The sequence below is a fragment of the Fundulus heteroclitus genome, chromosome 17 (genome assembly GCF_011125445.2).
Source record: "Fundulus heteroclitus isolate FHET01 chromosome 17, MU-UCD_Fhet_4.1, whole genome shotgun sequence".
Classification (NCBI taxonomy): domain Eukaryota; kingdom Metazoa; phylum Chordata; class Actinopteri; order Cyprinodontiformes; family Fundulidae; genus Fundulus; species Fundulus heteroclitus.
Window position 1 is genome coordinate 9628801 of NC_046377.1, and position 13910 is coordinate 9642710.

The window sequence follows — 13910 nt, forward strand, 5'->3', positions numbered from 1 at the left end:
GATTAATTTTCTAGACTGCATAATAACCCAGCTTTGCTTTGAATGGACTCCTGACAAATAAAAGAGAAATTAATTGAAACTATATTTATGCTGCTCAGGGTTGTGTTTGTGCTGTGCCATCTGAGCGCTCCATCACGGGTCTAACTCAGACCGTTATGCACGCTCTCTCTCGCTCACACCTACTCACACTGACACCTCAGCAGGGATTGCCAGATTAATTTAATATGCAAGCCTTTGGACTCTGGGAGGCAAGAAGGAGCCCCCGCAGAAAACAAATGCAAGTACAAGAAGAACATGCAAACTTTCCACAGATAGACTCCATCTGACCAGGAGCTTGAAAAGCATCAGAAGTGAAATCGAGAAGGCTTGTTTCACAATGCTTGTCAGATCAGAACAACAACCCAACACAGTTAACTAACTGGATTTGTTAACTTTTTTTTACTAGATTCACATGTTTCTTTTCCTTCCATGAGATGCACAGATGCTTACAGTGAGGTCTACAGTTGACGGTTACTCATCGCTTAATGTTGTATCACTTTTCTGTATGGCATATTTTGCTTTCAGGAGGTCCAATTAATTTGTTAAATGCCTTCAGCGTGTTCAGAAACACTGCAGGAAGAGCTCTGATGAGAATTAAAAGGAAAGACAAGGCAAGTTTGTTTAGAAAGCAGTTTTCAGTCACAAGACAATTTAAAGTGTAAAAGGAAAGATTTACACATATTAGGCTTAAAAGTTTCCTTTTTGGGAAAGCTTATAGTTAGAGGGGCTCAGGTAAGAAGAATCCTCAAGCTTCCAGGCCTCTGGTAGGGGACCCAGGGACCCCTCATACACCCTGTTCAGGAGTATGAGGGGTGGCTGAGAGAGCACCCACCCCTCATACTCATTTTATATAGTCTGAGTGACAGCAATGCCCTAAGTACATCCATGAATGTCCTCAGGGTACATGTAACATATGAATAAGACTTCCTTTTTTTTGGACCTTGCATGCCCCCTTCTTTCTATTGCCACCCTAGACAATAGAAAATAGCTTTAGGTATGTGTATAACACTGTACTAACCAATGATTTTGGGCTAGTTTTATCTTAGTCAAAACATCTGAGATAAACAGCTTTATGACACATTTACAGTTGAGACCGTATTATCATAAATCAAGGTTAATATTGCTTTAATATTCATTGATTTTAAACACGTTTGGGAAATTGTGAATCGTCTGACCACAAAATTTAATTATACTGCGGTTTGAGGGTTGACCAAGTTAAGTGTTGACATTAATTCCTTCAGCAAGACATTTAATTTATTGATCTATTTATTGCATGTCCATATTCATTAGAATGTATACAGTATTTGGTGCATGTGTGACCTATCTGCTTTAATAATCAGTCCCTTCTTTTCTTTACTTATATTTCTTATGAGGATTTTAATTACTTGAGTTTGGGATGTGGTTAATGAATAAAGTGGTTATTCATGTTTATGATGGCACATCCAGTGTACCATCCCATTGTGTGGCTTTTTAAGCCATCATGTTAACTACCAACTGAACTGAAATTATGCAAATGGAATGCAAACTAAAACGCTACGTAGAAGCTGTCACAGCCACAATGTTTTACAGCACCCACGAACCAAAAACCCAGCTATGATTTGTAACTGTCGGATGAAGAAAACAAGGAGGCAGGCGGGCAGAACAGCGACACAAAGACGGGTGAATACAAGGAGACAGACGTCAATAGGATGGGGATAAAAAGGATACAAGTGATGGAACTGTAGAGAAAAGAAGATTGATGCAAGTGCAAAGAAAAGAGAGAGAGGTTGGGGGAGACACTCTGTATGCCATCCATCATCAACTGTTTAAGTGATTTGGGGAGGGGGGTTGAGTGAAGATGGAACACACATCAATCAGATCTAACCACATGTGGGTCTTATTCTGGCTGTTGATGAACTAAAGAAGTTAAGCATCATTAAAAGCTACAGAACAGAGTAAAAAAAAAAGGTTGATAATACATCCCTCAGTTGTCACACACAGTTGAGGTTGAAATACTAGCAGATAAGATAGTCATATAGTTCAAAATCATAATAACAGCAATTCCTACCTTGGATTATTTATTTATTATTTACTGGTTTTAAATACAATGTGCAGTGTTTCCAATGCATTGGGAATGCACCGCATTAGAGAAACAAGTGTTATTTGTTTCTCATCTACAGAAGTGAGGGAAAATTAATAGTTTAGTAATATTTGTTTTTTGTTTTTTTTTTTTTTACTTTTACTGGCTCAAACATTTACTGTACAAACAGAAGAAACTACTTGAAGATTTAATTTTAACCTAACCGCTTTTTCTGGAAACTGCATCCGCCCTGTATTACATAACCTTTGGCACCTGTGAACGGGGTATCCCAGCCCAGGTTGAATGTATTACAATGTGCAACTTCTCTGTCTATTCTGATTTTGCTTCAGAAAATACATTTCTTACATCACCTTCACGTTTTCTATTGGATCAGAGCACAGGAGTGGGCCTAGCCCATGTATAAAGATTGCTACAAGCAAAAAAAGTGGGGTCTTTGTCTTGTTGAAACATAATTTTCAAAGGTATTTCCTCATGGGGTGCCCTTTGTAAAGTTACATGGTAAAAAATCAACAGCAATGTTTTGGGTTATTTAGCCTGTCATAAGATAAAAAATTGGGGTTCATTTAGTAAAAGTCACTGTTTTTACCATGTCATTAATATATTTATAAATGTCAGAGTTCCAACTGAATATTTAGCTTGAAACTTAGATATTTAGTTAGCAAGCTAAATATTTGGTTTACTGAGTGAATACAAACTTTAGAAATTAAATATTTAGTCCCAAATTAAATATTTAATTTAAGTCTGAGCTAAATAATTAGTTTAGAAACTAAATGTCCGAGCTAAATATTTAGCCTGCTGACTAAATATTTAGTATGGAACTAAATTGTTTTTTTCACATACGAAACATTTAATTTCAAAACTAAATAATTGGGTAGAACATAAATAGTTAGTTAGCTAAATATTGCTAATTATATTTTCAAGCTACATATTTAGTTTACAAACTAAATATTTAATGTGGGACTGTGGCATTTATAACTGTATGAATGACGTAGTGAAAATATGACTTTGAAAAATGAACCCTTATATTTTTTTCTCTGACAGGCTAAATAACCCAAAATATTGCCGTTAATTTTTGACTGTGTAAGTTTTTTGAAATGGTGCCCCATATTTCCTCTTCAACACTACATATTTAAGTACTTTGATGTATTCAGACTGATCTGCTTATTTATCCCCTTCTCTGGGATAAATAAGCACAATACCATAGTATGAGAAACGTCCTTATATTGTGATGTCTAAGCCACCAAGCTACACGATGTGCTGTTGCATTGCGGTCTGCCACTTTCTGAACTTCTTTATATGTTTCCCCCTGCAATTAACTTTTTATCAAAGGTCTCCATTCTTTTGGAACTTTGCTTGATTTTCAGAAAAGAATGCACTAAAACAAGCTTATACAAAATTTCCCCGTTTTCATCCTTACGAAACCTGAATTCACCATTTCAGTACTAAATGTAGATTCTTTAAAACAAAGTCTGGCATTCTTGGACTTTTGGCATTAGGAAAAATAATGAAAACACAATGTACGGGGTCAAACCTTGACTGGATTATAACTGGATATTCTCTCTCCATAAACCCTAGAGATGGTTGTGTGTTAAAATCCCAGTAGATCAGCAGTTTTTCAAATACTCAGACCAGTCCGTCTGGCACCAACAACCACGCCCCGTTCAAACTCACTTAAATCACCTTTCTTCCCCATTCTGATGCCCAGTTTGAACTGCAGCAGGTCATCTTGACCATGTCTACATGCCTAAATGCATTGGGTTGCTGCCATGTGATTGGCTGATTTAGATATATTAAAACAGGCTCTTCAGTTCAGTAGCCAGTTTCTAGCTACAACTGTGTCCAATTGATAGCGTAACATTCTTTTAAAGTTTTTAGGCACATGGCGTTGAGGAAAGGCTTTTTCTTCTGCAAAAACAAAATGCTACTGAAATTTATCCTTGCACTCCCCTCTGTGTGGTTTATTTGCAGGGGAGCTGATGCCTCAGCATGTGCTCTGTGGTTTCAAGAGGTGATGGTAATGCTGAACTGAAAGGTTGGGTACAGAGGAGGGAAAATGTAAGAGTCATTATTTATTTACCATGTGGTTCAGAACAAATCTCTGCAGGTTTGGCTACATCTATTTATGTTCAAACAGCAAAAGGTAGGAGCAGAGTAAGCTGGTAGCTGGAAGTAAATGTGCCAACACGTTCCTACACACTGCCCTAAGAAGGTTGGACTTTATTTATATACCAGTGGTATAAATAAAGTGGTTCGTTTGCTCATGGTAATGAAAAGTTAGGGATTTACAAAGCATTTTTTTTTTAATATCCTAAACCATTTTTCTTTTATTGTGGAACCAGAGACTTCTCAACTCAAACAACTAAAAACTGTGAGTTTTCAGCATTCTGCATGCAAGAGAGACAGCCACTGTAAAACAAACAAGTGCCTTTTCTTTCCGTGATGCCCGACTGAGTCTCGTTGTGCCCAACTCTGCAGGGATGTCCCCGAAAGGGTTTTATCTCCCTCTGAAATGGAAGAAAGTATGCAAAAATATTGGGAGTTATTTGAATAATTACCATGTATTCTAAAACCTGCATTTGCATGTTCGTTGGAAATTGGTTTTGCATGATTTGTTGCATAATTTTGACTTCACAATGATGAATGCCAGACAGACGCAGTCACTAACAAGCTTCAGTTGCCCTATTCTCAGTGTGAACTGCAGATAGCCCTGTTTTCTTGCATCTGTTGTTTTCATATTCTCTTCCTTCCTTTTCCGTCTGGTTGTTGCCCTTAATACAAACTTTTCTATTCTCCGGCTTCATCTGCCTCTGTCTGCGTGTTCTTTGAGCATTGCTTTTCAGTCTGTTCGCTGTCGGCTGCCTTTGTTGCACAGCTTTTTTGTCTTTGCCCTTCAGCGTGAACAGAGATTGATCACTTAACCCGCACCGGTGCAAAATTCTGTATTGCTAAATAGAAAGGCAGCCTGTTGTTCATCTTCTCTCGTCTCTTTACTGTCTGATTGATCTCTTCTTCTCACTTTTGCCTTTATCCCTGCCTCTTGCCTGGATCTTTTTAGTCTTCCTCTGTTGTCAGATATTTTCTCCCTGGATCTTTTTTTTTTTCTAAGTTTGCTGTTTTCTACTAATGTCCTTTTCCTTGGCTCCTTGATCATCTCAGTTTCATATACTTTTCTGTTTAGAACGTCATAAATTTATATGCAATGAGGCAACATTAACGTGAATTAGCTGTGGGCTGATTTATTCCTTTTTATGTGCTTAGAAAGGAAGCAGAGCTGAACTCTTTCCATTTTCGTCATCCAATAAAACGGGCTCTTCAGTTGATTATTTTTTTGCTGGAATGAGACAATATAGGTTTAAGGGGTTGGGGAATTCTTATTTCATACTAACAGCATTCTTGAAAATCTATACTTTGGTGGTTTTGCATGCATGCTATGCTATGTGGGTCTTGTTTATATATTCCAATCGTTTGGGATTGCCCTGAGCTACTCATGTTTGAATAAAACCTTAAAATATGAAGTTTGGACTGAATTATTATTATTATTATTATTATTATTATTATTATTATTATTATTATTATTCATCACAAAATTATTATTATTATTCCTGATAGTTGTTTTTCCATCATATTTTTTTTCTTCTGTTCTTGTTATTTTGTGGACTTGGAAAAACTGGCTGTTACTCAACAAACTGGGCTCTGTTAATATCTTACCAAAATGTCTTTAAGGAAAAGAGATCCTCTTATGTTGTTTTCTGGCATTTTCATACCTTCTGAAGGTACTATGAGAAAGTCATTTCTATGTTGCTATGTTCTTTATGTCTTGCCCTTGTAGTTCATGCTTTTGTGTTCACTTTCTTTTTATTTTGGTCCTCTTTGTTCATTTAAGAATTATTACAGTTTAACTTTTCCTTGGTTGATAGTTTCTTTGTGTTCCAGTTCAGGTCATTTTGTGTCACTTGGTCTCCCTTGTTCAGCTGCCTTGCCTGACACTGAAATTCCCCTGATTACTCCTGATTCTTTTCTCCACCCCGCCTCAGTAGTGGAGAATATATATATATATATATATATATATATATATATATATATATATATATAAATAAATGGGAAAAAAAACAACCTTCTGTCATTCAGTTAGCCTTACTGTTGCTGGACTGCATGCAGTTCCCTCTTCAGGTACCATTACTGTAACGCCACATAATTTTCTTTTCCCTAAGTACACAACACAGGATAAAAAGCAATCTTATGTTGTCTCCCATTGAAGCCATTTTCATCCACACACCAATTTCTGGCGCTAAACCAAAACATCCAGAGTAAAATATAATAAAATAAGATCTGTAGCAACATGGGACAATCAAGTCTGGACCAGAATAACACCATTATCAGATGCAATATCAATATTGGAAATGATTGGTCCTATGAGCATTCAGAAACTGTTAAACCAGAGTAAAATTCCCTTAAACAACTTCTTTTGAAAATAATGTTGTTGTTTTTTTGGGGGGAGGGGGAGTTGTACACGTTTCCCCATGTTTTATACGCCAGGCTGGAGCTTAAAGTGTTTGGAGTAATTAATCTAAAATAACGTTGCAATGTAAACACAGTATTGTGACATCCTGACATCTGTTGATGATTTTTCGCACCTCGAATTCCTGTAGTTAATTTAAAGAGTTACCCTTTCAGTCATGTCAGCACTTTTCACCTCCTCCAGCTCTCTTTCTCGCTCTCTGACTGCGGCACTTTCGGGATAAGAGTCTCAGCTGAGGGCCTGAATCTAAAACGTCCACCCTGCCCCTCTCCTGTCTCTCTCTCCAGCTCTTTTGACTCATCTTCCTGGAGCTTTCTTACTTATACTTGCTCCCCCTCCTTTCATTCCAGCTGTCTTAAGGGATGTCAAGAAACAAAAAAAAAAAAAGCTTAATCCCTTTGAGGGATCTCATGGCTTTTTAACTTTAGTGTCTCTTATCGCACTTTTCCAGAGACTCATCACCTAGTGGGAAGAAGCTCCCATCCACACACCACATCCAGTTAAGGACAGTGTTGAGTTTAGTTATCTTTTTAATCCCAGGGCAATAAGTAGCTTCAATTTCCGCAGGGGAAAGCACTCAAAGGAGGAATAAACGAGAGTTTCACCGCTTCTTACAACGACGTACACATACAAAAGTTAACCTGTTGTGTCTTTTTGACTTTAACGGCAATTTTCTGCATCCCTTAGTTGTCGGCAGCCAGAGAAGACACGTTAAAAAGTGTGAATCACACCCTTGAATACAGGGAGTTAAAGGGCGAAGATCCACCAGCTTCAGAGCTCGTCAAAAAAATGGAGCAGGTACATGCTAACGTTTTCACTTCTAATATCGTCTCATGAGCTCCAAAAGCTAAGTTGCAGATATGCAGCTAATTTTTCTCTGTTTGTGTGCACTTGAAGCTGGAGGTGAATTTGGCTGAGCGTGAGAGTCAGCTGCAGGAGAAAGAGCTCCTGGTGGAGCAGGTGACCCGGCTGTCAAAGCCTCTGGAGGAGCAGGCGGAGAGCTGCAGGCTCGACAGTCTCTCTGTGGCAAAGAAGGTAGCCTGGAAGCTCCTCTTAAATATCAGCTAAAAGATATCAGCTCTTGTACACATAGATTAGAAACAAATACATTTATAATGTCAGAACATTATAGATGTATAGTGTATAGATTAGACTGCAGTCTCCTGTGAGGAGCATTGCGATGTGACTTTTAAGCGAATTGCAGCTTTTATCTCTGTTTTGCTCTGTCAGTATATCTCATCCCTGTCACCGACTCATCAGAAGCATAGACATAAAAGATGGATGTGGTCCACATGACATCACTTTTTTTTTTTTTCAGTTTTTGGACAGCCACTTTGAAGCTCCAAGTTTAACATTAAGCTGTCATCATCTGAGCCTACATGACTGGAGTGACTGCAGTCCTGTTGTTTTTTTTTTTGTTTCCTTTTTCTATAACATTTATAAAATAACTCTTAAGGAAATAATGAGTACAGAAAGTGTAAGAAAGTATATTCTAAACGTTTTCTCACCAATGTACTCATTTGTTCCAATAAATAATGCACTAGAGCGGCTGTCAAAAGTATGAACATAACAATAAATTTGGATATATTGTATTGGAATTTTATGTGATGAACAACACATCAATGTGCAATTGTGGACTGGAAGAACAATAAGGGTCCATTTTTAAATTTTCTTTGGGGTGTAAAGATCTGAGATCTGTTTGTATTTAAATCTAGTGCAACTGATTCCTTTCAGTAAACTAATCAGCAAATGATAAAGTCCAACTGTTTGTAATTTAAAGTTATTATGAATCCAGCTGTTCTGCAAGGGCCTCGCACCTTTGTAAGACAACACTTGTGAAGAAACAGCACGCTGAATACAGAAGGGGTATTTATTTGTGGAGAGCAAGGCTGGACTGCAAAACAAGATACAAAGCTTTGAACGTTGCTTAGAGCACTTTTCAAACTATTCAATTAAGTTTATCCATATATTGACGATTCACAACACATCTCAACGCACTTCAGGAAAAAAAGGTTATTTAAGTGAATCACTTCAAAGTGGGAAGAATTTCGGATGGTACATCTGACAGGCTGGGCCTTTGAAATTATTAATAACAGAAGCAGCCTTAAGGCCCATGGTAACTCTGAGCCCAGCTCAGGTGAGAAAAGTTAATAATAATAATAATAATAACAATATATATATATATATATATATATATATATATATATATATATATATATATATATATATATATATATATATATATATATATAATATTTTTTTTATTTAAAAAAGCACCTTTCAGAAAATTTAAGGACACTGTACAGGACAAGTAGAACAATAAAGATAAAACAACAAACAGTAAGAGTTACAATGAACCTGCAATCACAGAGAGTATGCGCTTTTCAGCAGATGAAAATTTGAGTTCAGACTGGAACCAGTAGGGGGTGTCGGTATTGCTTATGTCTGGAGGGAGAGAATTCCAGAGTTAGGTAGCAGAGTGGGAAAAAGCTCTGCTCCCCATGGTGCTGAGGCGGGAAGAAGGAACAGTTAAATGAACAGAAGAGGAGGATCTAAGGGTGCGGGAAAGAGTAGTAAGAATAATAATAATAATATATTTAATTTATACTGCACTTTCCGAAAAAGATCTCAAAGTGCTACAGGTAAAAAAGAGAAAAGCATAAAAAAAGCTACTTTTAGAAGAGAGAAAAAACATCTAAAGGGGACAAAAAGCTTTGCTAAAAAGAAATGTTTTAAGGCCTTTTTTCTAAACAGTGGATTGAGGTGCCCCCAAGGTGTCAGGGAGGGCATTAATTCTGAACCAATTGTGGCTTGGCTGAAGACGGCCAAAGAGAAGATAATTACTGTAATCAATGCAGGAGATGACAAGGCTCTGGACAATAACTGATCCACGGTAAGGGGGGGACGAAGATGCGTAGATGAAAATAGGGAGAACGGGTGATGTTGTTGATGTGAGTGGTAAAAGATAGAGCGTGATTAAAGATGGCAGCCAGACTCTTAACATGAGGCGAGGGGGAGACTAAAGAACCATCAAGTGAAAAGGAGGAACAGTTTAAGCGGCATCTATTAATTTTGCACTCCACAAACCTGTACCTCTGGAAGAGTGGCGAGAAGAAAAGATGTAGGAGAAAACGCAAATATGTGAAGCAATCATATTAAGCTGAAGCTGAATGGTGGAAAACCAACTCAACGTGTAATCTTCTACACAGCATCCCCTCTGCGATACCCAGTGTTGGCAGCATCAGGCTGTGATGTTGTTTTTCTTCAGTAGGGGCAAGGAAACCCATTGGCTTACTGGAAGATGAATGAAGATCCAGGTCAAACCAGCAAGAGAGACTATTCAGTTTTGCATGAAAGTTGACCTTCCTGCAGACTTACAACCACAAACATATACCCAGAGCTACAATGGAATGGTTTTATATTAAATAGTCATGTTTTAGAATGGTCTAGTCAAAGTCTAGACCTAAATCCAGTTGACCAGATTGGCCAGATTTGAAGTTGATGTTGATATATGCTCTCCATTCAACCTGACTGAGCTTGAGCCATTGTGGAAATGAGAATATTGTATTTGTGAAAAGCTTTGAAAACCACATATCCTTTTCTACTTGATAAATAGCCAGAACTCTGTTTCTTTTGTTTTTGTTTTTTTTTGTTTTTTTCGCATAATATCCCAATGTGAAAAATGTCAAGGGGTATGAATAATTTTGCACGGTACTGTAAATGCCATTCTTTATTTTCAATAAGCTCAGAATGAAACAAATGCTGATGACTTCTCTGCCTACATCATCAAGCGCACGTGGAATCTAACGGTTGCCTTCTCCTTGCACGTGTTTCTTTTTTTTTTTTTTTTTTTTTGCGCTGCATGTTTCCAGCTGAACGAGGCCCGGACCAACATCATTAACATCAACCTCTGTTTGATGGCCGTTTCTGCAGAGCTCTCCACGAAGCGGGCCGTCGCTTTGTCGGAACGGCGACGGATCAAAGAGAAAGAGCTGCAGGTCAGGCGAGGTCCCCCGTTTCTCTCACTCTGGGCTCAAGTTTGCAAATTCACGCCTCAGTCTTCCTCTTTCCTATTATTCCTGTTCCTCCCAAACAGCGTTCTCCGAGAGTCTTCTTCATCACTTTAGAGGTGTTTGTGCAGCTTATTTTGAAAGTGAAACTAATTCAGAAGGTAAATATGGTAAAAACAAATCGAAAATCAAAGGGGGCTATCAAAATTTCAACAGTGACGGTGAAAAACAACAAGGCTGTATAGGAGCAGGGAAATGAGTGCTGGTTGCATAGAAAGTGAGAGCATCGGGGAGTTTGGTATTAATATTTAGCAACTGCACTGCAGCAAGATGTCAATTGTGTGGATAAATCTGTGCTGTCATACGAGCATTAGCCGTGCGGGGATCGGAGTGAATGTGATTATTAGTCTCTTCTCTGATTCATCCATATCTCAGTGTGAGAAAAAGCAAAAAAAAAAAAGGCAGAGGTTGGTAACCAAGCGAAGAGTTATGTTCTGAGTGATCCCTGTAACCATGACAACTGTAAGAATTCCTTTAAGGTCTGGAAAAAGAAACGAAGGATTCATTTCTTTGGTTTCTTCCCATACTGGGAGTCAACAGACCTTCCTGGCCGGTAAGTTTAGAAAGCTAGCCTCACTTTCTCGTCCTAAGCCGACAACAGTGGCTCCGCAGTGTTGTCATCTGCGGCTGTAGCTCTTTTGCTTCAAGGTTTGACATGTCGTAATTAATGATAATTTAAGCTTCTTTTTGCGTTTTTTCTTCTATCTAAAATCAATCTGTCTCTGATTATCTGAGATCAACATGTGTTTTGTACACGCTAGATTTTTTTTTCTCATGTTTTTTTCTGAGCAGTTTTTGTAAGCCCGAGAGATGGCTGTACATGAAAATCCTAGTGCTGCCTAGGGCAGTTTCTGAGATACTCAAATCATCCCATCTGGCACCAACAACCATGCCATGTTTTAAGGCAAGTTTATTTCTGTAGCACATTTCAGTAACAAGACAATTCAGAGTGCTGTACATGAATAGAAAATAAGAAAATAAAATATTACAGAGGAAAGTACACTGCAGTGGAATAGTAGCAGTAGGTAATTCTGGTTTGGACTACAAACTTAATCTAGTGATGTTTCAGTGAACGACAACAGTTTAAATTGAACATTAACATTTTAAGGCAATTTTAAACAAATAGGTTTTTAACCTTGATTTAAAGGAACTCGGGGTTTCTGCACTATTACAGACTTTTGGCTGTTTGTTCAAGATAAGTGGAGCATAGGAACTAAATGCTGCTTCTCCGTGTTTGGTTCTGGTTCTAGGTATGCAGAGCAGGCTGGAGCCAGAGGACCTGAGTGGTCTGGATGGTTGATACACTGATAACAAGTCTGTGATGTATTTAAGTGCTAAGCCATTTAGGGATTTATAGACTAACAGAAGTATTTTAAAGTCTATTCTCTGAGATACAGGGAGCCACTGTAAGGACTTTAGAACTGGGGTGATGTGCTCTACTTTCTTAGTCTTAGTGAGGATGCAGGCAGCAGCGTTCTGGATCAGATGCAGCTGTCTGATCCACTTTTTAGGCAGACCTGTGAAACACTGTTGCAGTAATCAATTCTACTAAAAATAAACGCATGGATTAGTTTTTACAGATCCTGCTGAGACATCAGTCCTTTAATCCTAGAAATGTTCCTCAGGTGATACAAAGCCGACCTTGTAATTGTCTTTAGATGCTTTTGGAGGTTCAGTTCTGAGTCCATCACTACTCCCATATTTCAGGTCTGATCTGTGGTTACTAGTTAAAGCAGCTGAAGCTGTGTGCTAACTTTTGATCTCTCCTCTATTGGTCCAAATATTATTACTTCAGTTTTGCTTTTACTCAACTTGTAAAAATGTTGGCACATCCATGCATTGATTTCTTCTCAGCGCCTGAATGGGTTCATAGTCACCTGGTGACATGGTGATGTAGAGCTGTGTGTCGTCTGCATAGTTATGGTAACTGATGTTGTTTTATTATGATCTGAGCTAAAAGGAAAATGCAGATATTGAATAGGAGGGGATGCAGGATGGACCCTTGGGGAACCACACGTGATTTTTGTCATCTCTGATGTAAAGTTACCTGCTGACACAAAAAAGTCCCTGTCCTTTAAGTAAGATTTAAACCAGACAAGTGCTGTATCAGAAAGGCCGACCCAGTTTTCCAGGCAGTCTCAAACAGAGGGGAGTGATCGGCGGTATCAAATTCTGCACTCAGGTCCAATAATACCAGCACTGCAGTTCTTCCACAGTCTGCATTTATATACAGTAGATGTATCCCCCTTGAATCCCCCTTTTTACCATTTCTGATGCCTGCTTTGAATTTTAGAAAGTCCTCTTCATTCTTCCTCAATGCCTAAACGTATTGTGTTGCTGGCATGTGATTGGCTGACTGAATACTTTTGTCTAACAAACTTCTTTTGAACATTGATTTAGATCAAATGCTATAAACGTTTGTCTTGTGTTGTCATCAGAAATGCTGCAGAGTACTTAGTTTGGTTTAATTGATTTCTAATATAATATTACAATGTTAACACTGCAATATTAATAGTATGTGTTTTATATATATGAATCGCTGCCAGATGTCAAAGACGAATCTCCGTCTCAAGAAACATGATGGACAATAAAGTAATCTTAGCTTATCTTAACACTGCAGTGTGACTCCCTGGCATCTATTGTTGATGTAAACAGTTAACCTTTCAGTCATGTCAGCACTTTACACCTCCTCCATCTCTCTGTCTCACTCTGTGACTTACTGAAGCACGTTTGGATTAAGAGTGTGAGCCGAGGGCCTGAATCTAAAACGTCCACCCTGGCCCTCTCCTGTCTCTCTCCCCTGCTCTTTTGACTCATCTTCCAACAGCTTTCTCCAGGGTTCCTGCTCAGTTTTGAAAAATATGTGGAGGCGGAGTATAGGATTTGCTTTAATTGTTTCTAGGTTGTGATAAGTCTGGAATAAATAACATTGAGTATGAAAAGGAAAAGATTATTCCATCCTACCATAATCCTACCAAGGCTAAACTGAGTGCTTTATAGATCGATTTGTTAGATCACGTATTTTAGCTTTGTCTGGCCACATGACACTGCACTGAATTTTACCCAATCAGGTTTAGATTTTTAAATTACTGAGTGTATCCAGCCTTATTCAATAATCAAAAAAGGCCCATCTCATTAGACTTTTAGACCCTGGACAACTGGACCTGTGGTTCTTAAACTGTGTCGGGTTAAAATAGCAGAC

The 13910-nt window shown here is 38.2% G+C and overlaps 1 protein-coding gene across 2 annotated transcripts in view; it reads left to right on the plus strand.

Moving 5' to 3' along the window:
* ccdc146 (coiled-coil domain containing 146) overlaps positions 1-13910 on the plus strand; it is a 55940-nt gene that overhangs the window by 33355 nt on the left and 8675 nt on the right. For both annotated transcript variants that reach the window (XM_036148872.1, XM_036148873.1), the window contains exons 18-20: positions 7326-7436; positions 7536-7673; positions 10511-10636. In XM_036148872.1, the coding sequence (XP_036004765.1) occupies positions 7326-7436; positions 7536-7673; positions 10511-10636 (375 nt within the window). The remainder of the gene's footprint in view (positions 1-7325; positions 7437-7535; positions 7674-10510; positions 10637-13910) is intronic.